The sequence below is a fragment of the Meles meles genome, chromosome 7 (assembly GCF_922984935.1).
Source record: "Meles meles chromosome 7, mMelMel3.1 paternal haplotype, whole genome shotgun sequence".
Taxonomy (NCBI): Eukaryota; Metazoa; Chordata; class Mammalia; order Carnivora; family Mustelidae; genus Meles; species Meles meles.
Window position 1 is genome coordinate 41931437 of NC_060072.1, and position 26436 is coordinate 41957872.

At 33.1% G+C, this 26436-nt stretch overlaps 1 protein-coding gene across 1 annotated transcript in view; it reads right to left on the bottom strand.

Annotated features, from left to right (window-relative positions):
• Positions 1 to 318: 318 nt before the first annotated feature.
• ZDHHC17 (zinc finger DHHC-type palmitoyltransferase 17) overlaps positions 319 to 26436 on the bottom strand; it is an 87314-nt gene continuing 61196 nt past the window's right edge. The window contains exons 9-17 of the mRNA XM_046011456.1: positions 23747 to 23889; positions 21942 to 22042; positions 13472 to 13596; positions 12317 to 12379; positions 9554 to 9647; positions 8389 to 8472; positions 6786 to 6943; positions 5804 to 5898; positions 319 to 3197 (exon numbers count right to left, since the gene is read on the bottom strand). Of these exons, the coding sequence (XP_045867412.1) occupies positions 3059 to 3197; positions 5804 to 5898; positions 6786 to 6943; positions 8389 to 8472; positions 9554 to 9647; positions 12317 to 12379; positions 13472 to 13596; positions 21942 to 22042; positions 23747 to 23889 (1002 nt within the window). The 3' untranslated portion in view covers positions 319 to 3058. The remainder of the gene's footprint in view (positions 3198 to 5803; positions 5899 to 6785; positions 6944 to 8388; positions 8473 to 9553; positions 9648 to 12316; positions 12380 to 13471; positions 13597 to 21941; positions 22043 to 23746; positions 23890 to 26436) is intronic.

The window sequence follows — 26436 nt, forward strand, 5'->3', positions numbered from 1 at the left end:
CACTCACATTTAAAATTTGGAGATTCATACCCTGAGCAATTCTATGCATTCTATGGAATGTAAAATACTTAAAGAAAAATTTATGCCTTTTATTTAAAAAGTATTAATCACATACATGTACATACACACGGAATTGGATATTTTGAAAGAATGCTACCACCACACCTTTTACTTTTGCTAATTTCTAGTCCTGCTGCTTGCATTCTAGTTGACCCAAATATAAATACACAGAATAATCTTTTTATATCACAGTAGTACTACTACCAGTGTTTCATCAATTTCTCGAAGTGAACTGAGCAAAATAACAAACAAGCACACACTTAAGAGTCAATATTTATTCTGATTAATATTTTACAAAATTTTGACAGGTTTAATTTACGTAAGGAGAGCTAATTTATTAAACACTTTACAGGTTTTTCTTTCCACAGAGTAACATGGTAAGTAGCAAAATAATACTTGGCACAGTTATAAATAAAATACGAAATAAAAATACTCATAGCTTAAGTATAATGATGCTGTTTTATGCCTATTAATATTTCAAATAAACTTCTGGGAACAACAAAAAATATGAAGAAAAAAAATAAGTAATTTATGTTCAGGGCTGAGAAATAAGTTCCTATTTGCTAAAAGTATCCCATTAAGCTGATACGAACTATCCCCCAAAGGGTCACCTTCATACACAACTTTAGAACTGGGTTAAGCTGGTTCCACACATGGACTTACAAAATAAGTAAACAGACAATACAGTACACTGCTGCATAGTTGGCTCCCCACCATCTGACCATCTCTAAGTTTTAGATTTCACCAGTACTGTGAGATGGTTAGTACTAAAGCATTAACATTGCTAGTATGTTCCATGTATTTACAGATCTATAGTATTTTCTCTGTTTAACTGAAAGACATTTCTTTTGCACCGAAAAGAATATTGTACCACAAAGAAAGAATATGGTAACAACACTCTTATCCAAACTCTGAGAATACCACCATTGTATTCAACTGTTAATAAAAATGTATTCAATAAAAATTACAACTGAGTCTTTATGTGAAGTGGCTCAAAATACAAAAAATTAAAACAAATTCTAGCCTTTATAAATAACTTTGAATTTAAAAATTATCTAAAATTTCCCCCAATTAGTAGTCAAAACTAGCAGAGACATTTGTAAAGTTAACCAATTTTTTACATTCTATGACAAAATGGCACAATGCTATTGCCACCCCACACCCATCTTTTCCCTTTTCAAAAATAAAGTACATATGCCAATTTTCTAATATTAAAACACTCAAATACACTAAAGGTAATCTTTCTGATGTGTGACTTATGGTCAAAGAAACTACTATATAAAAATGGTACTTGGAAATACTGAACATCAACTATATACAATTTTCACTGCTCCTCTTACTAAGGCAAGGGGCGGGTATACCACTAGATTGCTGCAATACCTGTAATCTGCATTTTACAGAGAATACTAATTTTACCAAGCATCAGACATGCAGTGAACTTGCAGGGTATAATGCCTATTAACAGCAATATTGAACATCACTAGAAGCTCATTAGTTATCTCCCTTTTCTTTTTGGTTGGATAAAATGAAATGAGCAGCTTTAAATACACTAACACATAGAGACACAAAGAGAAAACTATTTGATAAATTATTTATATACAGATACACAATCTTTACACTGGTCTAGGATCTGTCAGCAGTCTGACCACCCTTTTCCCACCCTCCCCCGAGCCCATTCCCTCTCACAGGTTTGCCACAGGTTGCTCGAACCACAGTTTGCTACAGCACTTAAAAGGACTAAACCAAGTCTCACTAAGTAAACAATATTTATGGAAGCAGTGACTAGTAGTTCACCGTGAGAGTATGGAAATGCTGCAACAAAAATTGATCAGTGCATCACATTTAACAATAAGAAAACCTTTCTGAAATTGTTTCAGACAGCTTCACAAATTTTAAAACATTTGGTATTGGGAAAATTGAAATAATCTTGAGGATTAAATTCTGATAGGTCACTTTTTTAAAAACCAGAATATACCTTTAGCTTTTCTTTTATTCACATGTGCTGTATGTACAGAGATCATGCTCCATCTTTAGCTATACTCCATTATTTTGTGTACAATTTATTTTGCAGCTCAGAATTCTAGAAGTATATCCATTTATCTCTATTACTGAGAATTTTGCATTAACTTATTTGTTCTGCCTTGAAATTACCTCAACTCTTAAAAATTGGACTGTTTGCACATCAAATTAAATTCTAATTTATGCTTTACTGGATAGTATGTGCTAGTATACATTCTATGAGGTGTATCATGCACTTACTTAGTAGGGCTTTTAAGTTTGAACAAAATAACATGACTTACTATACTCATGCAAGTGCTTTATTATCAGACCATAAAACCTCAGAGCAAGGTTACTACAAATTATTTCACTGAACTAGAAATATATCAGCATTGCAACAGCTGATGGCAATAAAATATTATTAGCACATATTTTTGTGAACATTATTTTCTTGTGCCCTTGAAGACATATTACAGCAGATCCCTAATAAAACCACATGATTTTTATCACAGTATTTACATGTACATTCTAAAATGTACATAATACTAGCCTGAATCAATTTAAGACAACTCTCCTGGAATTAAATGCAACAGTCATAGTAGATTGCATCATAAAATTTAGCTGTATACCATAAATTTAGTTTTAGCTAGAATCAAACATTTCTGATCAGTATACCATGTCTGTCAACAGAATAAGTTCATTCTTTATTCATGAAGAATGTTATGAGAACAAAACCAAAAAGTTGAGTATGTTGTGAATTTCCACATTAAGAACCATTAAAATTCCTTTAACGATCTTTATTTTTCCCAGAAGTGGCAGTGTGCTCTGTCCATGTTTACTTTTGTTAATAAAAGTTTTGAAAAAAAGACTAAAATTCACCGTTAGCCCTACATATAGCATGCTATTGTTCAAAAAATGTGGATTCGAGTGTGAGAGAGACACGGACAGACACAATTTTCAGGCACCACTCAGCAATATGCTTCATAGGATAAAGATGTTGCTACACGAGCTGGTACCCAGATCCTGATATTTGGTCATATTCTATTGTATACTGCCTGGTCCAGTCCACGATAACAGGACGAAAGAGGCCACAGCATCGAAATTCAAAGAAGTCTATAATATTCCTTACACATCCATGGCTAAAACACCCCCCAAACAAAAGGAAAAAGGAAAAGTCTGTTAGTACAATAATTTAAAATATGAGTTTAATATAATTTTGTTGTTTAAGGTATTTTTCTCTGAACTTAAAAACTTAGGTTACTTGCCAGAAAGAACCTGTTTATAACTCTATAAAATATACATGCATTCATGTTTCTTCACAGCTCTGCCAACAATAATTTTTCTTCTCTCTTTTGGTAATTTAATTGGGTGACACAATGATATTTTAAAGTTATTCAAATCTGCATTTCTTTCATTACTGTGTCATATGTAATTTTTGATAAAACATTTCCTTGATGGGTGGCTCTTTGGCAAGGAGACAAACTATATCCAAAATTGAGAAAGTAAAACACAAAATAATTATAAATAGCATGTAGCTGGCAACGTATCTAAAAATAAAAATTTAAGAAAAGATATGTCAAGAATAAATTCAGGGAATTTTAGGACTTCAAGAACACTTCTGGAAGAGCTGTCACTGTTTTACATTTTATGCAATAACTGTGCCTATGGGAGAATTCTCAAAATTACCCAACTGACTCCTTTATTTTTGCTTTTATTTAAAGGTCTGTATGCCTTCCAGAAGCATGCAATAATTAATAGCATTACAAAAGCTTGAAGGTAGTAGGCACGTAGCTTGAGTAAAACTCAAGTTTTAAATATTTCATATAATTAGGAAACTACTAGTTCTCAGCATCAAACTAAATGTAAGATTAAATATATATATATATTTAGAAATACATATATATGTATATATATGAATCTCTTTAATAAACGGTTTTGGGAAAACTGGACAGCCAAGTGCAAAAAACTGAACCTGAACCACTATTCTACACCACACACAAAAATTGAAATTGGATTCAAGGCCTGAATGCAACATTCGAAACCAGAGCTGCTAGAAGAAAACATGTCGTAGGCTCCCTGACATGGATGCTGGCAGTGAAATATTTAATAAGTCACCAAAAGCAAAGGCAACAAATGCAAAAGAAACAAGTGAGACTGTATTAAAATAGCCTCTGTACAGCAAAAGAAACCATCAACAAAATGAAAAGGCAACCTACTGAATGGTAAAAAATTTGTGCAGATCATACATCCAATAAGGGATCAATATCCAAAATATATAAAGAACTCATACAACTCAAAAAAATTCAATTAGAAAATGGGCAGAAGATCTGAATAGACATTTTTTCAAAGATAAACAGATGGCCAAAGGATACATGAAAAGATGCTCAATATCACTAATCTTCAAGGAAATGCAAATCAAACTCACAATGAGATAGTACCTCATACCTCTTAGAATGACTATTACTTAAAAGACAAAAAATAAGAGGTGTTGGTGAGGATGTGGATAAAGGGAACCCTTGTGCACTACTGGTAGAAGGGTAAATTGGTGCAGCCACTAGGAAAACAGTATGAAGTACTCAAAAAAAAAAAAAAAAAAAAAGATGGTACTACCATATTATCCAGCAATTCCAATTCTGAATATTTATCAAAAAACAAAACAAAACAACAAAAAACCCTCAAAAAATAAAAAATGGAACAAACAGAAAAATCCACTCTAACTCGAAAAGACACATGTACTGCAGCACTATTTACAACAGCTAAGCCATGGAAACAACCTAAAGACAAAAACCATATAATCTCCTTTATATATGGAATCTAAACAAACAAACAAACCAAACTCATTGATACAGAGAATAAATTGGTGGTTGCCAGAGGCTGAGGTGGGGTGTGGGCGAAATGGGTGAAGGGAGTCAAGAAGTACAAACATAAAATTAGTAAGTCATGGGGATACAATGAACAGCACTGTGCCTATTTTTTTTAATTCTATTTTTTCAGTGTGCATTTTGACTATTATTACTACTACTCTGTTGCATGCTTGCAAGTTGCCAAGACACATCTAAAAAGTTCTCACCATAAGGAAAAAAATTCTGTGGCTATGTTTGGTGACAAATGTTAATCAGACTTATTGTGCGAGTCAGTCTGCAATACACACACATCAAATCATTATGTTGTACATCTAAAATTAATATAATGTTATATGTTGATTATACCTCAATTTTAAAAAGGAAAAATAAATAAAACTGTGTATAGAAATTTTTGTGTCATGAAGAGGGCAAATAAAATAATTCAAACTGAAAAGCTGCTGCCCCAGAGTCTAGAAAATTTCCCTAAACATGAATTTCAGTTGTATTTTTAAAATCATATTTCAATTCTGTGTATACATTTATCAATGAAAATTTATAGAAACTTACAGCAATATTAAAGCTGTATGTTAATGTATAATAATATGTTTATACTAAATGTTAGTAGTTTAACAGATTTTGGATTGTGCAACTAAGAAAAAGAATGACACAGATTTATATACAGTTAATGTCATGAATTTTAAAGTAATAGCAAACTAACCAATGCTATATCTGGCAGGAATCTTAGAATTCAGTAGAATTTATAAGCTATTTTACACATTGCTAAGCACAAGAAATACTCCGTTTCGTATCCTATTGACTTAAAGATGTCTTTAATGTATTCACTAGATATATGCTAAGTTATATGCCAAAAGAAAATATTAAATTTATAAACATGTACGTACTTGAATGGGCTTTCAATAGATGTTGTTGTGACTTTAAAGTGCTTGTATCTTCTCGCATTCATCCTTTCATTTGTAGTAATACCTAAACATGATATCTAAGAGGTAAGAGAAGCAAACTATTAACTCTCTCTGATATAAATTAAGTATTAATGTAAAATAAGTTAATTCTCAAGAAGACCAGGATAGAGAGAAAAATGAAGTTTGATTTTGCTTTTCCAATGGGAGATCATCAGGCTAGTTTACATATCACTTTGACTCTTGTAAGAAGTAGCCAGTTAAACAAGAAAAATATTTAAAAAACAGGTTAATTGGCATTGTGTATGGGGAGAGATGGAAACTATGTACATAGACCACCTCTCCATCGGCCCCTTAAAAATTGAGCTTTTAGAAAAATCCTTAACTAAGAAAAGGTTCTTGAATAAATACTGGTATTTATAGGTAATAAAACGTTCCTAATAAACACAAAACTAATGGCATCATCGATCTAATCTCACACCTATATTCAACTGAATATATTTGAATCAAGAACAATAGAAATAAGTTCTGTCAAAAGTAGCACTGAAAAGTCAGGGGTGCCTAGGTGGCTCAATCTGTTAAACATCTGCCTTCAGCTCAGGTCATGATCTCAGGATCCTGGGATGGAGCCCTGCTTCTTTGCTAATCCCTCTCCCTCTGCAGCTCCCCATTGCTTGTACGCTCTGTCAAATAAATAAAACCCTTAAAATAAAAAAAGAAAATTCATAATGTAAGAACAAAGGTCATAATAGAAGAAGAAGGAGAGGAGGACAGAAAGTGGGCAGTAGAAAGGAAAAAAAAAGGAAAAGTAAAGAAAGAATAAAGGAAGAGTAAGGAAAATAAATTGAAAGTTTTAAACCTTGAAAAGTAGAAGTAGTTAAAAAGAGAATGCATTATTATCTTTTTTAACAGGGAATGAAGTGTTAGTTAAGTGTTAATGAAGAACCAATCATGTACATGCACATACCTGGTACATCTGACACATGAGTAACACAGCCACCCACATGAAATGAAACACACTGTTCAGAAACATCCAAAACATCCAAGGTGAACATGTAGCAATTTGAGTAATATATGTCCAAAATCCGTCCTTGGTGTAACTGGTCTCACAGTGGAGTCCCCAATCTAAAATGAGAACAGAAGTTTCACATTCCCTCAGTAATCATCCAACCACTTCACAAAGCCATCTGCAATTGGCACCACTTAGAAACCAAGATACAAATGTCTACATTTAGCCGATGACTTTGAATGCAAATTTTTGTACTCCTAAATACCCCATAATTAGTAAAATAAAAAACACCACAAAGACAGAAATGGAAAAAGCACCATCCAATCTAAAAAAAAAAAATACTACTGTACTTGAACAATACACAGTTTTTAGTTGTTTGGTACTGCATACATACAATAGTTAACATTACCTTTATACAGAGATGATACGTATATAAGTGAAATTTTTGGGGGGGTGGGGCATATAGCACAAGAAGACCAACTTGATGACAGAGGACTTTTTCCAAAACAAAAATCTCTTCTTTTAGAGCTGCTGCCATTAAAAAAACTACTGTTGTTAGCAGGACCATGTTCTCCTCAGGTCTGTTGGACCAGAAACTAAGTCAAGACCTTTGACCAAATCTCCCTATTAATATGTATATAAGGAAGTAGACTGTTATTAGGGGAATAAGAGACACTATTCTTAATATGTCTGAAAATAGGACTAGGAAATCATCCTTCTACAACTTATTTTTAAGCCATGATCTAATACATATTTATGTTAAGTACACCAAGTCCTGAAGCATAGTAACTAATACCTTCATTTAAACTCTTTTCAAATGACATTCTCAATGCAATAAAAACCCATCATTGCCCCTATGCCCATATGATCAAGTGAATGACAACTTATTCCTAAAAAAGTATCTTCTAGGGGAGCCTCGGTGGCTTAGTCGTTAAGTATCTGCCTTCAGCTCAGGACATGAGCCCAGGGTCCTGAGATCAAGCCCTGCATCGGACTCCCTGCTCATTGGGAAGCCTGCTTCTCCCTCTGCCTGCTGCTCCCCTTGCTTGTGCTACCTCTCTTCCTGTCTGTCAAATAAATAAAATCCTGAAGAAAAAAAAAAGTATCTTCTAACCCCTTTTAATATTCTCTAATAGGCAATAGTTACACCTTACTTTTTGAAACATTTCTAGTTCTGCGTGAAGTTAACTGCATTTTCCCAGCTGTTTGGTACTAAAGAGCACCTAGCAAAGTCATAAAATCTTTAAGTTACTAGAGGAAAGCAAGCATGCAATATAAAAAATGTTGGCGTCTTTCACCCAGAAGCATTTCAAAGACTATTAAACCAACATGTCTTTCAAAGGACACATATATTAAAACAGCTGATTATTCTGTTGCTTATACTGTATGTTGAATACATTTATAGTTCCACATCTGTTCTTCTCTTTATGGTTCATTGTAGTAAGGTGCCCCAAACCATAATTTTTAGTTAAAAGACTTGTCATTATCATATATTGTTAATATGGTAAGCAAAAGTATACAAACATTTGTTTTCAGAAAGTAAAAAGCTAACTGTACTCACAAGAAATACAACCATAAATCATCCAGCAGATCATAAAAAGCAAGAAGAATAGGTAGCCCATAAAGTATCTATGGTTGCCCGCACCTAAAGAACAACAGAGAAGCAATTTTTTCAGCTAAGAAAAAAACAACTGGAAATGTACCTTTTGGGGATGGGGGTAAAGGAATGCCATGAATGATACGATCTGGACAATAATTACATACATTATTTATCTTACAAAATGTTCTTCAGGAAAATAAATGTTTTATGAAAGTCTTAAAATAAAGGCACCCGGGTGGCTCGGTTGGTTAAGCATCTGGCTTCGGCTCAGGTCATGACCCCGTCTGGAATCCAGTCTCAATCAGGCTTCCTCCCTGCTCAGTGGGGGGTGGGGGTGGGAGGGTGGTGTCTGCCTCTCCCTCTTCCCCCCTACTTGTACACCCTCTCACTCTTGCTCTCTCTCAAATATAAAAATATTTTTAAAAATAAAGCTTAAAATAAGAATGTTCATAACTACAAAGATGTGATGACTATAATGACATTCTGAAGTCAAGAGTCCCAATGAACCAAATGAACCACAATTTTGAGTTTTACCCTGCTGTTGCTTTGTAAGGTTTAAAATAACCAATTTTATCTTATTTTTATGAACTTTATAAACCAATTTTTAAAAAAGGCTTCTTCCCAACAGTCATGCAACCTTTGCAATGTTTCCCTGTTGTCACCTCATAAAAATCCAGGGCCATCTCTTAGACCACTTAGTTCACTTCCTCACACACCATTCTTGAACACTAAGGTATATAGAGTTTTTAAATCTGTCATTCCTCTCTGCTTCTGTACACAAAAGCCTTCCAAATATTTTTACTTCTCCAGTTTAACTAAAAAGCAATACTATCTGCATCCTTATTGATTTCACTATTATCCAATAAAGAAAATAAGAAAGAATAGGCACCAGAAAGAATTGATAAATATCAATCTTTTCCAGAGACTGATTTTATTTGCCCCCCTCTTTCTCTCAACTGAGTTGCTGTTTGTCAATCAGAAGATTAACTGGGGGGCACAGGGGAGCAGGGCTATAATAGAGTGTAGGAGTGAAGTTTCTACCATCTACTTTAATGCTGTTACCTACATTAGTTACCTACAATAACTTAAATGAACAATGCACTCAGGAATTATTAATAAAACTTACCTACACAGTTACCCACCCATGGGCAATGATGATCAAATTTTGCTATGCAGCGGTTGCACACACCACAATGTTTGGACCTCACTGGTTTCCGTATCTGTTAATAAGCATTTTAAAAGATTAAGAAAGGCATTACACTGAAGAAAGGAAAGCTGAGCATTTATTTTCTCAAAATGCAATTATGAAGAAAATAAAACTGTATTTCCAAAGGCAAAAAACAAAAACCACTACTATATTGTTTAACGAGATGTCAAGTGCAACAACAAAGATAAAAAGGATAAGGCCACTGTGGAATATAAGAATGGGGTAGAACCATCACTTTACAAAAATAATTAAGGATCTAAGACCAATTTGCTGTTGCGATGAATGATACTATATTTAATTCACATCCCTCAAGTTTCTGAATAATAAAAACATCACTCTCCAGGCTTCTAAATAAAAGCTATTGTGTTAATGGTCATAAATAAGAATACTGGTTCTTATTTAACAAAATTAAACTGTTTCTTAGTAAAAGGAAGGCCAGATTAGAAATGAATAAAAGAAGCTTTTAAAATTCAAAATCATTAATAACATGTCTTCCCAAAGTTAACAAATCTAACCAAAACCAGTAAGCGTACACATATCTTTCTCTTTCAGTGGCTCCTGAGATCTCAGATAAAAGTACTACATCTCCTCTGCTGAACTCCATGACCCATCTAAGAAAGTACACCATGCTTACCAAGCTTAGGAAGTCCCTATTACTTCAAAAACATAAAATACATTCATTATTCAGCTCCTGACAGGCAATAAAGAATTCATGCTTATGATGCCTTATTGTTTCAGGTGTAGTGAAATGTCTCACTCTGTATTACTCTGAATTAGCCAAATGAATAAAGAGCTCATTAGAACTCATTAGTGATCTTTGAAGGGCTGCTAGTCCTAAAGCAGAGTACATGACAAGAGCTAGTTATTAAACCATTCCAGAAACAAAATTTATAATATCCCTCACTGCTCTTTCAATAAAAGCACTGCCATTTCTCCACCAGTTTGTATGAGGTTATATCATTCTGAGGCACTAAGAAAAAGCATCGGTTGACTATGCAGTCCTTACATGTACTAAAATGATCTGTGGACTCTTTAAAAAAAAGGTTCACTTATTCTTCACCACAGATATGAAACTACATCTATTTAGGAGAAAGAAGAAGGATGTATTAAACAAATTTTATCTCCATTTCCAACTCTCAGCTACATTTCCCCTTTGGGCAATATTTGTCAATGAATTCTAAACAAAGACAGAAACGAGGCTCCTGAACATGACAGGCTCCTCATTCACTTACAGAGTAATTCCTTTTTAGGAAATTCTGATTTACATGTGGCTTCTTAGGGACTTGTCTTATTTATCAAAGGGAAAGATACCCCTATAATGACAAATACCTCTGCCAATCTGAATTATTTTATAATAGGATATGCTCTTTTCTTTACAACACCAAATCACCTATCCAGAAGTACCTGGCTTGTAATAATATAATAAAACATTCATGCTAGAATGATAAAAATGACCTTGTTCTTGCCCTCGGATACTTATTTAACAATGAAACTATACTGAGTGACTCTGTAAAGAGTTTGCCACATGGCAAACATCAGCAATGCATACTTAGCTTTGTGGAATGGAATAATATGTCCCAAGAGCACCAGAATATTAAAATGTTCTGAACGTTAAGGTGCTAATCCTGTAAACTAGCCACTGTAAAGCACAGAAACAAAACCCTTTTTAAAGAATGCTTGAAAATACAAAAAGAATCCAGTCAGCACCTTAAAGTTGTTACCAAAAGTAAAGCAGTATACATTTTGAATATTCAAAATTGTAACTGTTTGTTCAAGGAATGTTAGGTGGAACAACTTAAAGAATCTGTAGAGTAGAGCTCCATTTCAAAGACTCATTCCATAATCCCAAACTAAGTCAATTCTCTTATTTATGTGTCAAGACATTAGTTCAGTGATAGTATATAACTTAAAGGTATAAAAGGATTGAGTTTCAGGTATCATTTAGGGATTAGGAAAACATGATTTAACTACTGTGGCAAAGTCGGTATTTTTCTCAAGAACTAATTATAAAAATTAACAAAATAATTAAGACACAAAACTATTATTCTACAGAAATTTGAAATCTATAATAATAACACAAACAATGTATTACTACTATACCTGATTCCATAAGTAAATGCTATTTAATTTCATTTTTATGTTTCTTTATGACCTGGTTGAAGACGACAACTTTTAATATCAATGACAAAATAGTGCTCAAAGTTCCATAAATCCCCCAAGACAAAGAGATAACTACTCAAACTGAACCATTTTAGAAGCCATGCTGTCTTATCTAACAGGTTTTCCCACTGTGACTTCTAAATATAAGAATAAATGTTTTCTTAAAATATCTAGGGAAACAATATTAGGGAAGCATAATAAACCTCTGATTTTTAAAATATTTCATTAATTTTTTCTTTGCTGAGTTACATTAAGAAAGAAAATGAGATTAGGGAGGAATACAAATGAATGGTACCTCAAATCAGAAGTATAGTCAAGGTCTACCATCAGGGGGAACAAGCACATTGGGAGGAGACATCTTTTTACCATCTTTCTCCTTACACTATGGTCTAAAAGGAATGTCACAGCAGGGGCAGATGAAATGTGCTCCACAGAACAAACTATTCTCCTTGTTCCCCACCCCTTCTATGCTATGCTGCTGCTATGGGAAGAGGAGAGAAAAAATAAAGAAAAAAATACTACCAAACAGGTACTGCAGAATATACTGAGGTCCAGACTTCCTGTCTCTGCAAGTTCAACTATTGTCTGTGAATTAAAAATATATATATATATTTTATTCAAAACTGAACAATGTTCACCAACTACAGTGCCATCAATATGAAACAATAAACATGATGTTCTCATTTTTATTTAACCAATGTTTTCTGCTCAAAATAAAATCTTTTATTTGTTTACTTCTGCTATTTCATTATAATATGAGTATAGAAATTTTCTTTCTTGGGTCTATGAAAATGCAACTCTGAACTTAGGGGAATACTCCTCTGAGAATAAAACTAAGTCACCTACCCTAAGAAATGTTCTGTTTAGGTTTTGAAGACTAAGACATGAAAATAAACTTAAGTTCAGTAAAGAACTGAATCTTCAGAACTGGATAATGTAGAACTAAGAAAACCTTACCGAACCCCTTAGCAGTAATGTCTGAAGAATACTGTAAATGTAAGGGTAGCAATCTCTATGTAGGCTAGAAAAGGGGGGATTAGACCCTAAGAACCTGTTACTGTTTTAGTCTACTGTGGACAGTAACAATTCATCAGTATTTGTTTTGTTTTTGGCGACTGGATAAAATAGCTCTTAACATAGTTTAACTGCCTCCAATCTAATTTAATTCTCTACTTACACACCATCTTTGGATTGTAAATTTGGTTTTCTAAAGTACCTGGGCTTTAGATGAGGGGTGCCTTGAATTTTATATATGTACATACACACACACATATATTTGTTGTTGAACACACACATAAATATATGTTATTGAAACAGAGTATCTGAAATATCATCAGTTTACTGATCCTCCAGTTACACAGTTATTTAATAAACATTTGCTGAATTCATATTATTTGCTGAGGGCTTTCAGAGATGTTTTAAATGCTGTAGTCATCCCTCAAAGCAATCACAACTCTTATAAAGGAGAGAAACATGGAATTTAAAAATGTCATGAAAGTGTAAGGACAGGTATTCAGGAGTACCAAGGGTGAGCAACAACCACGCATAATCTCAATTTGGTTTGAAACTTCTTTATGTTCTAAAAGATAGTTTCTTTCTTTGTACTCTAATATCCGGTATAAATCCTGATAATTTGGCAATTAAATACATGTGACTAGTTAGATTCTATCTTGCTACCTTTTTCTTTTGTTCTTCTGTAGCTTTAATAATCCCTGGATCTGATTTCCAAGATTTTCCAAAATTGTAGAAAAGTGCAACACTATTGGCAAGGAATGGAAGATGGATAAATAAAAAGTTGAGATGTGCCTGAAGTTAAGGAATCTAAAGAAGCAATGATAAATGAGTTACTATCATAGGTAAACTTATAATCTGTAATATTTTACCACATACACACACACACACAGAGAGAACACCTACCAAGAAAAAAATACAAGCTGATTTATCTATTATATCAAAATATATTTCTAAATTTTTTCATAACTGAATATAAAAAGTAAAAATGTGATTTCTTTATAAACTTTAAACCATGAAGGATAAGCTTTCTGACACTTAAAAAGTCAGTAACACATTAAAAATTCAGTAAATACATTATTTTTAAATGATCATTATTTCTTCTGATCAAAAATGAAGGGATTTCTCATGTTCAAAGTTATAACATATTATTTTATATGCATTAAAGTCTTTATATCTACCACTTAAGATAGCACACCCAGTTATTTAAAAGACTGCTTTTAAATTCTCTTCATTGACTTTTTTGAACACATTCAAACTGACCCTAATTTTAGAAAAGTATTCATAAACTTGCTTTAAACAGAAAGTTTCTATGTTTACATTTTTCCTATTTCACCTAATGAAAATGTAAGAAAGGTACTAGGCTTTATAAATATAAATGAGGAATCAAAAATTACTTAACACTAAGAAAAATAATGTTACTAGAGCAACATACTTCTGAGGCACAAAATATCTGAAATACTCAAATACTATTTTCAAGATTTTATGCAGGTACAAGTATCAACAGCTAAAAATCTCTTGAGAATAAAGCTGGGTAAATGTACATGCAAAGAATATGGAACCCTGGAATTTTTCAGGAGCAGGACCTTTATACACTTTACGTTTTAAAAGGTGCTAACATAAATAGCTCAGGTTCTTAAAGCCTGGATTAAATTTGCAAGGGGGCTAAATAAACAGCAGCTCAAGAAAGCACTACAGATTTAAAAAAGATAGGATATTCAAGAATTAAATATCAGATGAACTTACAGAATTTCTTTGCATGATCTTTAAAAATAAAGAGATTAGATCTTTAAATGATAGTTCGAACTTAGCTTTAGTAATAAGTCACACCATTTAATTTTTAAATTTACATACAAAAATTTACAAACTCTCCACAAATGGTATGGTTGTTTTTATAAAGGTTTAAAACAACTCTTTTTTTCCCTATAAAATCAGAAAACACTAAAAAGTACAAAGGCAAAATCAATACCTCCACAACCCAGGGACAATTCCTTTTATACTCGGTAGTCTGCATTTTTAATAATTGAGATTATAGTGTTTTTATGAACATTAGTAAAGCAAGTAACACCTATTAATCAACTAAATGGTTTTTTTTTTTTAAAGATTTTATTTATTTATTTGACAGAGAGATCACAAGTAGGCAGAGAGGCAGGCAGAGAGAGAGGAGGAAGCAGGCTGTCCGCAGAGCAGAGAGCCCGATGCGGGGCTCGATCCCAGAACCTCGGGATCATGACCTGAGCCGAAGGCAGAGGCTTTAACCCACTGAGCCACCCAGGTGCCCAACTAAATGGTTTTTAATCTGCGCAAAAACTCTTTTCCCATGTTACAGATGACAAACCTGAGACAGAGGCTAACTAAATAGTCCAAAGTTGCAGAGTAAATTAAAGGTGGAGCTGGTATTAAAATCCTGGCTCTTTTTACCTGGGCTATTTGGCCTCTCCTAATGCACTCAGCAGAAGATACTCGGTCCTTAGATATCAGAAAATATCTTTGGGTATGAACATACTTAAGGTTCAATGTATATTTTTATACTGTCAGATTATTTCCAGAAAGATACCAATTTAAAATCCCACTAACATCACATATTGCTTGATTACTACATTTCCATCAGCTTCGAGGAAAGAAAAGAGCTGTCAATTTTAGAAGCAAAATAAACCTATTTTATTGTCTTAATTTGTACTTGTTTTTATGTTTCAACAGTCCTCCAATTAGATAAAGAAGTATGTGTCATCAATGTTTTCATTTAAATGTTTATGGAGTCTTTTTTCATACTTAACTCTTTCATCTACTTGGATGTTATTTTGATGCCTGCTGTGAACTGCAGCTCTAACTTACTGTAATAGCCGACAAAATAAAACAAAAACAGTAAACCAAATGAATCAACTGCAAAATACCAGCAACAACTTCAGAAAGGGGACTAGCCACACTACCCCATAAAGTTCAACTGGAGATCAACAAAAGACAGCTCTGGTAAGGCAAGCTGCCTGGGGTAGCTCTTAATCCCACCTCCACTTGTATAAATAGCATGGAAAAGGCAGATGAGAAGATAAAGTCAGAATTCTCATCAGTCCCACCTGGCCCTCTGCTGTGGACTGAATCTTGTCCCACCCCCAAAGCCCCCGCACCCAAATTCGTATGAAGCTCTAACCTCTAATGAGACTATTTCTGGAAATAGGGTCTCTAGGAGGTAATTAAGGTTAAATGAGGTCATAAGGGTAGGACCCTAATCCAACAGGACTGTGGCTGTGTAAGATTTAAGAGGAAGAAAGAAATCTCACTCTCTCTTCAGGCTGTGTGAGACACAGGGAGGAGGTGGCTGTTTGTAGGCCAGGAAAAGAATCCTCACCTGAACATAATCATGCTGGCATCCTTATCGAGAACTGTGAGAAAATCAATTTCTTTGTTTACGCTAACCAGTCTACGTTACTTTGTAACAGCAAAGATCTAAACATCAAATTATTCTGCAACTTAAATAGAATTTTTATCAAAATTGCATTAGGCTTTCCACAGAACTTAAAAAACTTATTCTAAAAAATCTAAACAAAAGAACAAAGTGCAAAAAAGCTGGAAAACTTGGCCTACCAGATATCATGATTTAAGACTAAAGCTTTAGTGGGAAGGTGGGGTAGGGGGAGGATGGAAGAAATAGGAGAAGGGGATCAAGAGTACAATTATCATGATGAGCACTGTGTACTATAGAGAATTATTGAATCATATTGTACACCTCCAACTGATATAACATTGTATGTTATCTGTACTGTGAGGAAGGAACTTAGGAAATTAAGAAGTTAGGAAGGAAGAAAGGAGAAAGCTAGAGTAAGAACAGTACTGACACAAGCAAAGAGACCAATATACTGAATAGAGTACAGGAAAACTGATAAAATATCAAGGTTGATATTACAATTGAGTGAGGAGAGGGTATATTGGAGCAATGAGTTCCATAATAAGCAAAAAGACAGACACACACACACCCTCACATCATTCAGTATACACAGTAGTCAAATACACATGAATTAAAAAATAAATTATCTTTAATGACTTCAGAAACACCTGCAGATGCACGCACACTCACACAAATGATATACAGAATATTTACAGCAATACTGCCAGAATTCACAGAAAGTAGTGACTGGATACCTGAAGAGAGATACTAAAAAGCTTAGAGAATATTATAAGAAAACTAGAGAAGATACACACAAAAAAACTGAAGAAGTCCTAACAGTAAACTGCAGGAAAAAACACTTAGGAGGAAAATGTGTAAGAGAAGATGGTGAAAATGTTAATTTAGCAATGTCTTCATTTTTATATGTAATCATCCCAGCTTCCATCTTCAGTTTAAGCTTATTTAACTTAAAACCTGACTGAAAACTAATTTGTTTTTAGACATAAAATTTCTAATAGCCTATCATCAATATTTTTTCACTTACTACATCCTAAGTATAAGCCCACATCGAGTCCTGGAAAAGCATTGTAACGGCTATTTTATCCCATACTACACAAAGCTAATTGATAACTATTCCCCATTCAGAATGGATACTTATGTTGTTTCCATTTTTTTCCCTATTATAAATAGTACTATGGCAAACAACCTTGTAAATAAATTTAAATCTTATCTCTGATGATTTACTTATGAATAAGTGTGTTTTTTTAAACTTTCTACTTTTACCTTATTTTACATTAATTGAAAAGTTCAATCCTTTAAAAATCTTAAATCTGCTAGTTTGATAAATCTGGGGCATTTTAAGTAATAATCTTTTTATATTTGTATATTATTCTTTCTCCTAAAGATAATCTCCTAAAGATTTTTCCCCTAAAGAAACTTAGCAAAAATCCTTAAAACTCTAAGAAGAGTTGCCCAACACAACTTACACTTCTACATCCATCAAATCTTAATTTTAATGATATCATATGTACATACTCTTTGACAACCTATTACTAAAAATTTTTGAGATACACAGGCCTGGGCTACTTTGCAGTATTTCTTAGTACAAAGCTGCACAATCCTGCTTTGCATAACATTGATATGATTCATATTTGCAGTCCTGATTCACCACTGCAACCTTAGATTTCAGATCACTGCCATTTTTAGTCTTTTGTATTAGGTTAGCCTTTCAGTGATTAAACTTAAGTCCAAAGAAATTGCATCCGTCACATTTTATTAAATTTAACATTTCTGATAAAGCCTATTTTACTCAAAGCCTATATATATATTTTTCATTTTTTCTAAATCTCTCAATTTTAAAAATATCTAAGAACTGACATAGGAAGTAGCAACCCAGCATTAGCATAATGATATTCTTAATTTTTATTTAGATTACTGGCCAAGTATTCTAAATCACTTTAACCTTCAAATTTACTTTTAATACCACCTATTATAAATATGCCCAAATTAGTTTTCCTTTATAAATCTGATTAAGTGTCTTTTTAAAGCTCTTTCTGCATGTTGCTTTTCAGGAAGGTTTAAAAATCTTAAAATTATGTTCAGAGTATAAAATAAGACAACTGAAGATACACTGTTATCAGGTCAAAAAGCTGGGCAAGAATCTTGATAATTACCTATCTATGTGATTTTGGGCAAGACATAACAACTTCTCTGAACCTCAATGTTTCCATCAGTTAGAAAACAGGATTAGGATTAATGTGGTTTGTTTTCCTAATGGCAAAATTGCTCTGGGAACTAAGTCAAACAATAGATCTGAAACAACTATAAAACCAAAAAACACTAAATAAATGTAAGGTATATATGAGATGATAATTATTTAATGAACGGTAGAAAAGACAAAGAACTTATTTGTTAGGACAAATAATTTAGATCAATATAAAATTCATTATACTACAAAACACTTAAGCTGGGTATCCTATTATGGGTAACTAAAATAAAATTTATACAGTTGATCCTCGTGCCTACTTGCTAAAATTTATTTGTAACCCCAAAATCAATTACCATGGCGCTTTTACAGTCATACACGGATATATGCAAAGTGGCAAAAAACACAAGTCACCCTATGTACACAATGCCGGTTGAGCTGAACGAGGCAATAGTTGCCTACCTGTTCCAGCTCTCATACTGTAAACAAGTTATCTTTTCATGGTCGATTCTGTGCCACACTTTTTCCCTATTAGTGCTTTTTGTTGGCTATTTTGCTATTTAAAATGGCCTCCTACTGTAGTGCTGACGTGTTATCTAATGCTTTCCTAAACACAAGAGGGCTGTGATGTGCCTTACAGAAATAATAGGTGTGTTAGATACGCTTTGTTCAGGAATGGTTTATAATGCAGCTGGCTGTGAGTTCGATGTTAATTAGTGATAAATATTAAACTTGATATTTATACAGAAACACATAAAACCAAGGTTATGTACTGATGGCTGACAAAAACGTTGTGACCAGAGATTTGCCACTTATTTTTACCCTAGGAGCAACAGGTTTAGTATTTGCTGATTCAGTGTTTGCAGCAATTTCAGAGAACATAATTAGTGCATATAATGAAAATTGACTGTAACTGTATTTTTCACAACTGGTCTAAATCAGTTTTAATTACATACGAGGAAAGTGGAAGAATCAACAGCAAAGAGGCCAAGGTCAACAAGACAGATACTCGCTGACAAGAGCTGCCATTTTTAACTCCATTATCTTAATCATTATCTTGTATCATGAACCTTATGACTCTTTCCTAACATCCTTTGTGCTTCCATTATAAATTATTCTGGGCTCTTTCTGTCCCCTTCTTATATAGGTTTCCTGAGCGCTTAGCTCTGCCCTCAAAGTTTAATACTGAAAAACAGGAAAAAAAAAAAAATACAGCTCTAAAATCACATAGGGCATGGAGATCTGGTTCTTTTATAACATAGAGAAGCATAAACTTTTTCTTCTTTAATAATCAGAATTTAAAGTTATTTGTGATTTCATTCCACATTCCATGAGCAGCACACACATATACAAACATTCAAATAAAAGAAATCATAAATGCCACTTAAAACCTATGTGGACACAATGATCCAGTCACGCTTACTTAACATTTTTTACATGTCAGGTATGTCCTAAGTTTTATTACATTCATTTCAAGAAGTCTATGAGGTAATACTATGATCATCCCTCCTTTACAGACAAGTATAAAAACCTGATATTCTCATACTATAATTTTATTTGCAAAATTAAATACATGCAATTTGTTCAGTTATCTAAAATATGAACTTTATACCAATCTATTCTAAAGGCAGAATTATTCAAATAAGGCAAGTTAAATTGACTTGATTGGGCTGACCTTCCTTTGAAAATCTACCTCTTACATTCTCAACTCCCTAGCTTTGGAAACTTGCATAGCTATTTTATTCTATCTCTTGCATAGCTATTTTATTCTATCTCCAAATAAGGAAGAAGGAAAAAAACTCAAGTCAGACTACATAAAACGCTCTGGCATAAAGTTTTCATTATTTGTAATTTACTAATTGTTCTGCTTTTCTCTCCACTTATATGCACAACAGATTAAGAGAACAGCAACAGTCTAAAATTATTTTAAGATGTGAATCTGACTTTTCTCATGATATAAAATTTACTGTCCAATTTAGGAAACAAAAAAAGAAAATATGTCTGGAATACTGAAGTCATTTCAGAGGTCAGTGCTTTTTGTAAATTTAAAATAGACAAGGTAACAAAAATAAGCAGACCCGTTTTTACCTAGACTAAATGTTCCAATGAGACAATTCTAATGTTTAATAAATCCTTGAAGAACAATTTTTATGTCAAAGCTTAGTACAAGGCAGAATTAGCTTGTGAAAACTACCACACGGAAATATTTCAAAACATACTTATGCTAAGGAAATATTGTTTAAGCACTATACTTTCTAAAAGTAGTCATTTAACATTATAAAAATGTAAGAATGACAAGGCACAATTCTATGCCTCAGTCTCAAAATAAGCACTTTTATTTTTCAATAATTTGTTTTCATTTAAAACAAAACAAGACAATAAAAAGAACACTATGATATAAAATGCAAGACTGTGAAGTAAAACTAGGTATTAATTAAAGTTATTCAGAATAGTCATAAGTCAACAAAAAATGCATTCCATTTAAAAACCTATTTTATGTTTTTTATGGTAATGTTTTGAAAAGTGATTTATTAATAGACATTTGTGAAACACGTGCCTTTATTTTAATAAAACAGACTGTCTTACTGATTGAGCTTTTTCTACATAAAAATGTCAAAAGTTGACCTTGGTCTTATTTCTTCGATATACACACATGCACGCCACATGATTACAATGTCTAATTATTACTTTTTTAAAGCATACTACATTGAAATAATCAGCAAACATTTGAAGATACAGAACTGTGTGCCTTTCATGATGCAAAAGAGAAAATTAACTGCTACCAACCACAAAATTTTAAGTTTAAGATTTAGAGAAAACAGTTTGATACTGAAACATGACAAACACAGTTTAGTAAAAAAAAAGGTTTCAAATAGGTGTTGTTGAATAAGATTGAAACAGACTAGCCGGTGTTTCCTTTTTGCTTTCCTTTTTTTTTTTTTAAAGTGTGTGTTTCTATCCCAGCCTTACCAGAGACTAGTTGTATAGCTCTGGGCAAGGATAACAGCTTAACTTATTTAAGCCTAAATTTTCTCATCTATAAAATATTAAGATAAAAATATTAACATATAGCAGCACCTGAGTGGCTCAGTGGGTTAAAGCCTCTGCCTTTGGCTCAGGTCATGATCCCAGGGTCCTAGGATGGAGCCCCATATCAGGCTCTCTGAGCCTGCTTCCCTCCTCTCTCTCTACCTGCCTCTCTGCCTACTTGTGATCTCTGTCAAATAAACAAATAAAATCTTTTTAAAAAAATTAACATATAGAATGTGTATTATATACAAAGTATTTAAGAAAATGCCCTTTAAATACTCAATAAATAATAGCTACTATTACTGATGTAGTCATTAAAAGCAGCTTTCAAAAGTGATCTCTAAAATATGAAACATTTGAAAACAATATTTACTTTGGTTCACACTTATTATTTTCCTAGAAATACTGTTTTACTGTAGCAAATCATTAGTTGCTCAGTCCTAATGTTAAATTGTTATAAAACATTCATTTAAATAACAAAAATTGCTTTAGATACGACCTTTATAACCAAAGGATATCATTCCAAAACCAGAAGAACCATGTTACATACATCCAGAATTTGGTTGCCAAATATATTCCAAGGGGCAATGCACTATGCATTGAATGATCAAAAAAGGATCTGCAAAATACAAGTTTTTATAAAATTTGAGCTCATATTTTCTTGTAAAAATGAATAATAATTTAAATGAAAATTATACACATTCCACATAGTTTAATGGTTTCCTCTGGTTTAATCAAAACCCAGAAATCTAGGATGCTTAAATACCAAGAGCATTTTTCATGGTAATCAATAATAAATAAGTGCACAGCTGAATCAGTCAGCAAGATTCTGAAGTTCTTAATTTGCCAAGAAATAGAATTATAATTCTGTGTACTTTTCAACCTCAGAATTTCAGTCTATTCTTATTCTCTTAAATTAATAATTCACTTTAGTAATATTTAGTAACTATCATTTGGCATATTCTTCACCAAAGACACACAATTTTGACAACTGAGTACAAAGTCGTCCTCCAGTTTTTAATGTTTCATTATTTCTCCTTACCTAAACACTCCTGTAAGCTTTTAGCACAGCTTTTCAAATAGAATGAACTGGTCAATGTAATGGAACTGAAGGTCATTATGTACAGAATTTAGACTGGGGGAAAATGTATATTAATGAATTTTATTAAACATAAGCAGGATCAATTATCCATATAGGCTAAGTAGGAACTCTTCCTACTTATGGGATCCCTTGGAGCTCCCAGAAAAACTAAACTAGAATTAATAAGCCTCTTCCTAACAGTTAACACATTAGTGTATTACCAGCCATTCTCGTCTCTGTGTGAATTATTTTCAGAACTCCTTTTTTCTGAAATTCAAGTGAAAACAAAGTACTAAAGAAACAGAGGTACATGGAAAGTTCTAGATCATAGACAACTGCCTAGGTTTGCTGAATGGGCAACTTAAAGGAATGAGATCCAAGGATAGGAAGAAAGGGAAAGATCACAATGTTCTAAAGAAAAATGAGGGAGGAAAAAACACAAAGACTGAGTCTTACTGCATATGCTTAGACTCTCTACCTTAGTACTAAAATCAAACCTCCTTCTTACATATTGCTTATAACCAAAGAAAATATAATTCCTATGGGAAGGTAAGCTCAAGCATTATAATTACCTAGAAATATAAATATGTACATTACAGTTATAAGTTGAAAGAACTTAAGTCTACTTCTACTGAAATATTTTAAAATTGTATTTTAGCCTTAAAAATTATATGTTAAACTTTGGTCAATGAAAGTACTTATGGAATTTCAACATTTCCATTTGTTTCCTATAGTTAAGGGTCTCTCATGGTTTATCTCCCTCTCTTGATTTCTTTCTTTTCAGTTTTCCCTCCCTTCCCCTATGATCCTCTATGCTGTTTCTTATATTCCACATATGAGTGAAACCATATGATACAGTCTTTCTCTGATTGACCTGGGGTTGCAGGAGGGGAGTTGGGGGGGTGGGGTACTGGTGATGGGCAGTAAGGAGGGCACGTGATGTGATGAGCACTGGGTGTTACATGGAACTAATGAATTACTGAACTCTACACCTGAAAATAATGATGTACTATATGTCGGCGAATTGAATTTAAATTTAAAAAGATACAAGAAAAAAAAGAATTTCAACATTAAAAAACTTGGAAGATTTCAGGTATGTCTGCCAAAATTCTTTAAATTAAAATGAAACATGCTACATAAAGGCAGTGTTCTAAATATACAAAACATAAATTTTACATAGCAGGGTCCAAATTATATCCTCTCATGCAGAGTTAAAAATATAGTTAAAAACAATATACTTACTTTGAAAGAAATTGTACTGTAGCCCAAACGCCACCATACATTAGCCCTTTAATGAGCCAAGAATCAATATTTAGGTCTGCTATAAACCCAACCAGCCAAATAACTAGGAATGGAGTTCCTAGCATTACTTTCTGCCGAAATTCCTGTACAAAAAACAAAAAACAAAAAACAAAAACCAGAAAGTTTGCATTTTTCAAGTAATCTGAATGTGAACCATTGTTATCTTTGTGTAAACATGCCAAAAGAAAGTGCAATTTATTCATTCAAATATACCTACTATGCACAGCTACTATTCAAGGTGCTAGTCTCAGTCTTCTATAGACAGGCATTAAATAGACAATTTAAAAGTACTTAAGTAAAATTGTGGAAAATGAGAATATAAGTTATAGGAGTGGGTATAGATATTCAGATAAAGACAGCAGTACCACCTGTCAACACGTGGATGAACTAGAAAATAGTTCATAATGATGATACCCCACTAACACAGCCATTGATCACTAGAGAGAGAACCAGAATGACTTGATGTTTTAAGAGCTACATCAGGTTAAGAAACCTGAGAATCCTTAGCCTGAAGAAGATACTTTGAATGATACATACAAACAGTATGCTAAAACCTTAAAATGAGATAGAAAATAAAATCAAGTAATATACAGGGTCCCAGAGTCCAGAGAATGAAGATTATGTGCCTCTAAACACATATTAAAGCATAGTGCTTAATACTCTGGAGGTACTTCCACTGCATTTTTGTACTGACCAGTTGTTACTAAGTCTGTTCCTAAGTACAAGACCTATCTATATCTACTTCCTTATAACATCCATCAAAGTTATATCTTCAGAGCAACACAAAGTCAAGTGTATTGCCTCCTCCACACTGCAGCCCCTCACAGGCAGGTACCAAGTCTCTGGAGGTACCTTAAGTGACAGAACAATATAAAATCTCCCAGCTATGATCTAACAAAGCTCAGAGTATAAACATTACTATCCTCCCTGACTATTTACCTTTCTGAAGGCTAAAATATTACACTTTTTTAGTGCCCCATTTATACTGCTGGCTTTCAGTGAAATAAATACTTTTCATACAAATGGCAATGTCTTTCCCAACTTAGCTACTGTAAATCATTTTCTGAATGGTGCTTAATTTTAGCTTAAAAAATAATTAAACATAACTTCAGAGTTTAATTTTATGCTGTAGTAAAATAATTAACCCTTCCAATCTTTTTCTTAAAGATTTTATTTATTTACTTGACAGAGAGAGATCACAGTTAGGCAGAGAGGCAGGTGGGGGGGGCAGGCTCCCTGCTGAGCAGAGAGCCCGATGTGGGGCTCGATCCCAGGACCCTGGGATCATGACCTGAGCCGAAGGCAGAGGCTTTAACCCACTGAGACACCCAGGCACCCTCCTTCCAATCTTTTTTTTTCAACTCTAGTATGCATGGATTTTATATCAAGATATTAGAGAAGATTTATAACTTGGAGGACAGAATGTATGGTAAAGGGTGGGTACTGGTGGGAGAGAAGGAAGATATGTCATTGGAGAAGTATTTTCTAAAATTATCTGTAATTTGCCTTGTTTTTAGTTAAGATGCTTGCTCTCTCTCAGCAATAGCCACATTTTTTTCATAATTAAATAAGAATACAATTTACATATAGTAAAATTCACCATCTTTTGGGCATAGTTCTCCGAGTTTTGATTAACATACACTGTATGTCAGCATGAAAATCAAGACACAGAACAGTTCTATCAGGCCCTGAAATATCCTGCTGCTCCCAGTCCCAGCCTCTAACAAACACTAATCTCTATCCCTATATTTTCTGCTTTGCAGGAATGTCTTATAAATGGAATCATACTGATGCAGTTTTTGAAGTCTGGCTTCTTAGACAATGCATTTGACATTCACTCATGTATGTATCAGCAGTTTGTTCCTTTTTAATGCTGCCTACTATTCTATCACAGGATATATCAGTTTATTTACTCATTTCCAGCTAAAGGATTAGGGTTGTTTACAAATTTGAAGACTGTGAATACAGCCATTATAAACATTTGTATATATGTTTTTGTGTGAACATAAACTCATTTCACTTGGATAAATATCTATGTGTGGGCTTCTGGAAATGTTTTTTCTTTAAAATGTCATTTAACATTTGTATTTCTGATACCATAAAGATTTTTTTTTTTAAAAAAAGGTGTAATGGTGATGTGCTGCTTTTATAGATATGATAAATCTATTTTTTCTTGAATATTATGGGAATTTTTAAATATATAGTAAGTTTGAAAGAATTTTATAGTAATTTTCATTTCCCTAATGACTAATGATATTGAACAGCTTTTCATGTGCTTATGTGCCATTTTTATATCTTTTTTTGGTGAAATATGTCTTGTCTTTAACCCATTTTTCTAACTGGGTTGTTTGATTTCTTCACTGTTAAATTGCAAAAAATTCTTTATACATTCTGGAAACTAGACTTTCATTGGGATATATGACTAGCAAATATTTTCTTCCAGTCTGTAGTTTGTCTTTTCATCCTAATTAACAGAGTCTTTCATTGGACAAAAGTTTTTCATTCTGATGAAGTCTAACTGATCAATTTTTACCTTCATGGATGATACTTTTCATGTCAAGTCTCTTGGTATAGCCCTAGATTCTGATGATTTTGTTTTTTCCTAAAAGTTTTAGAGTCTTATATTTAAG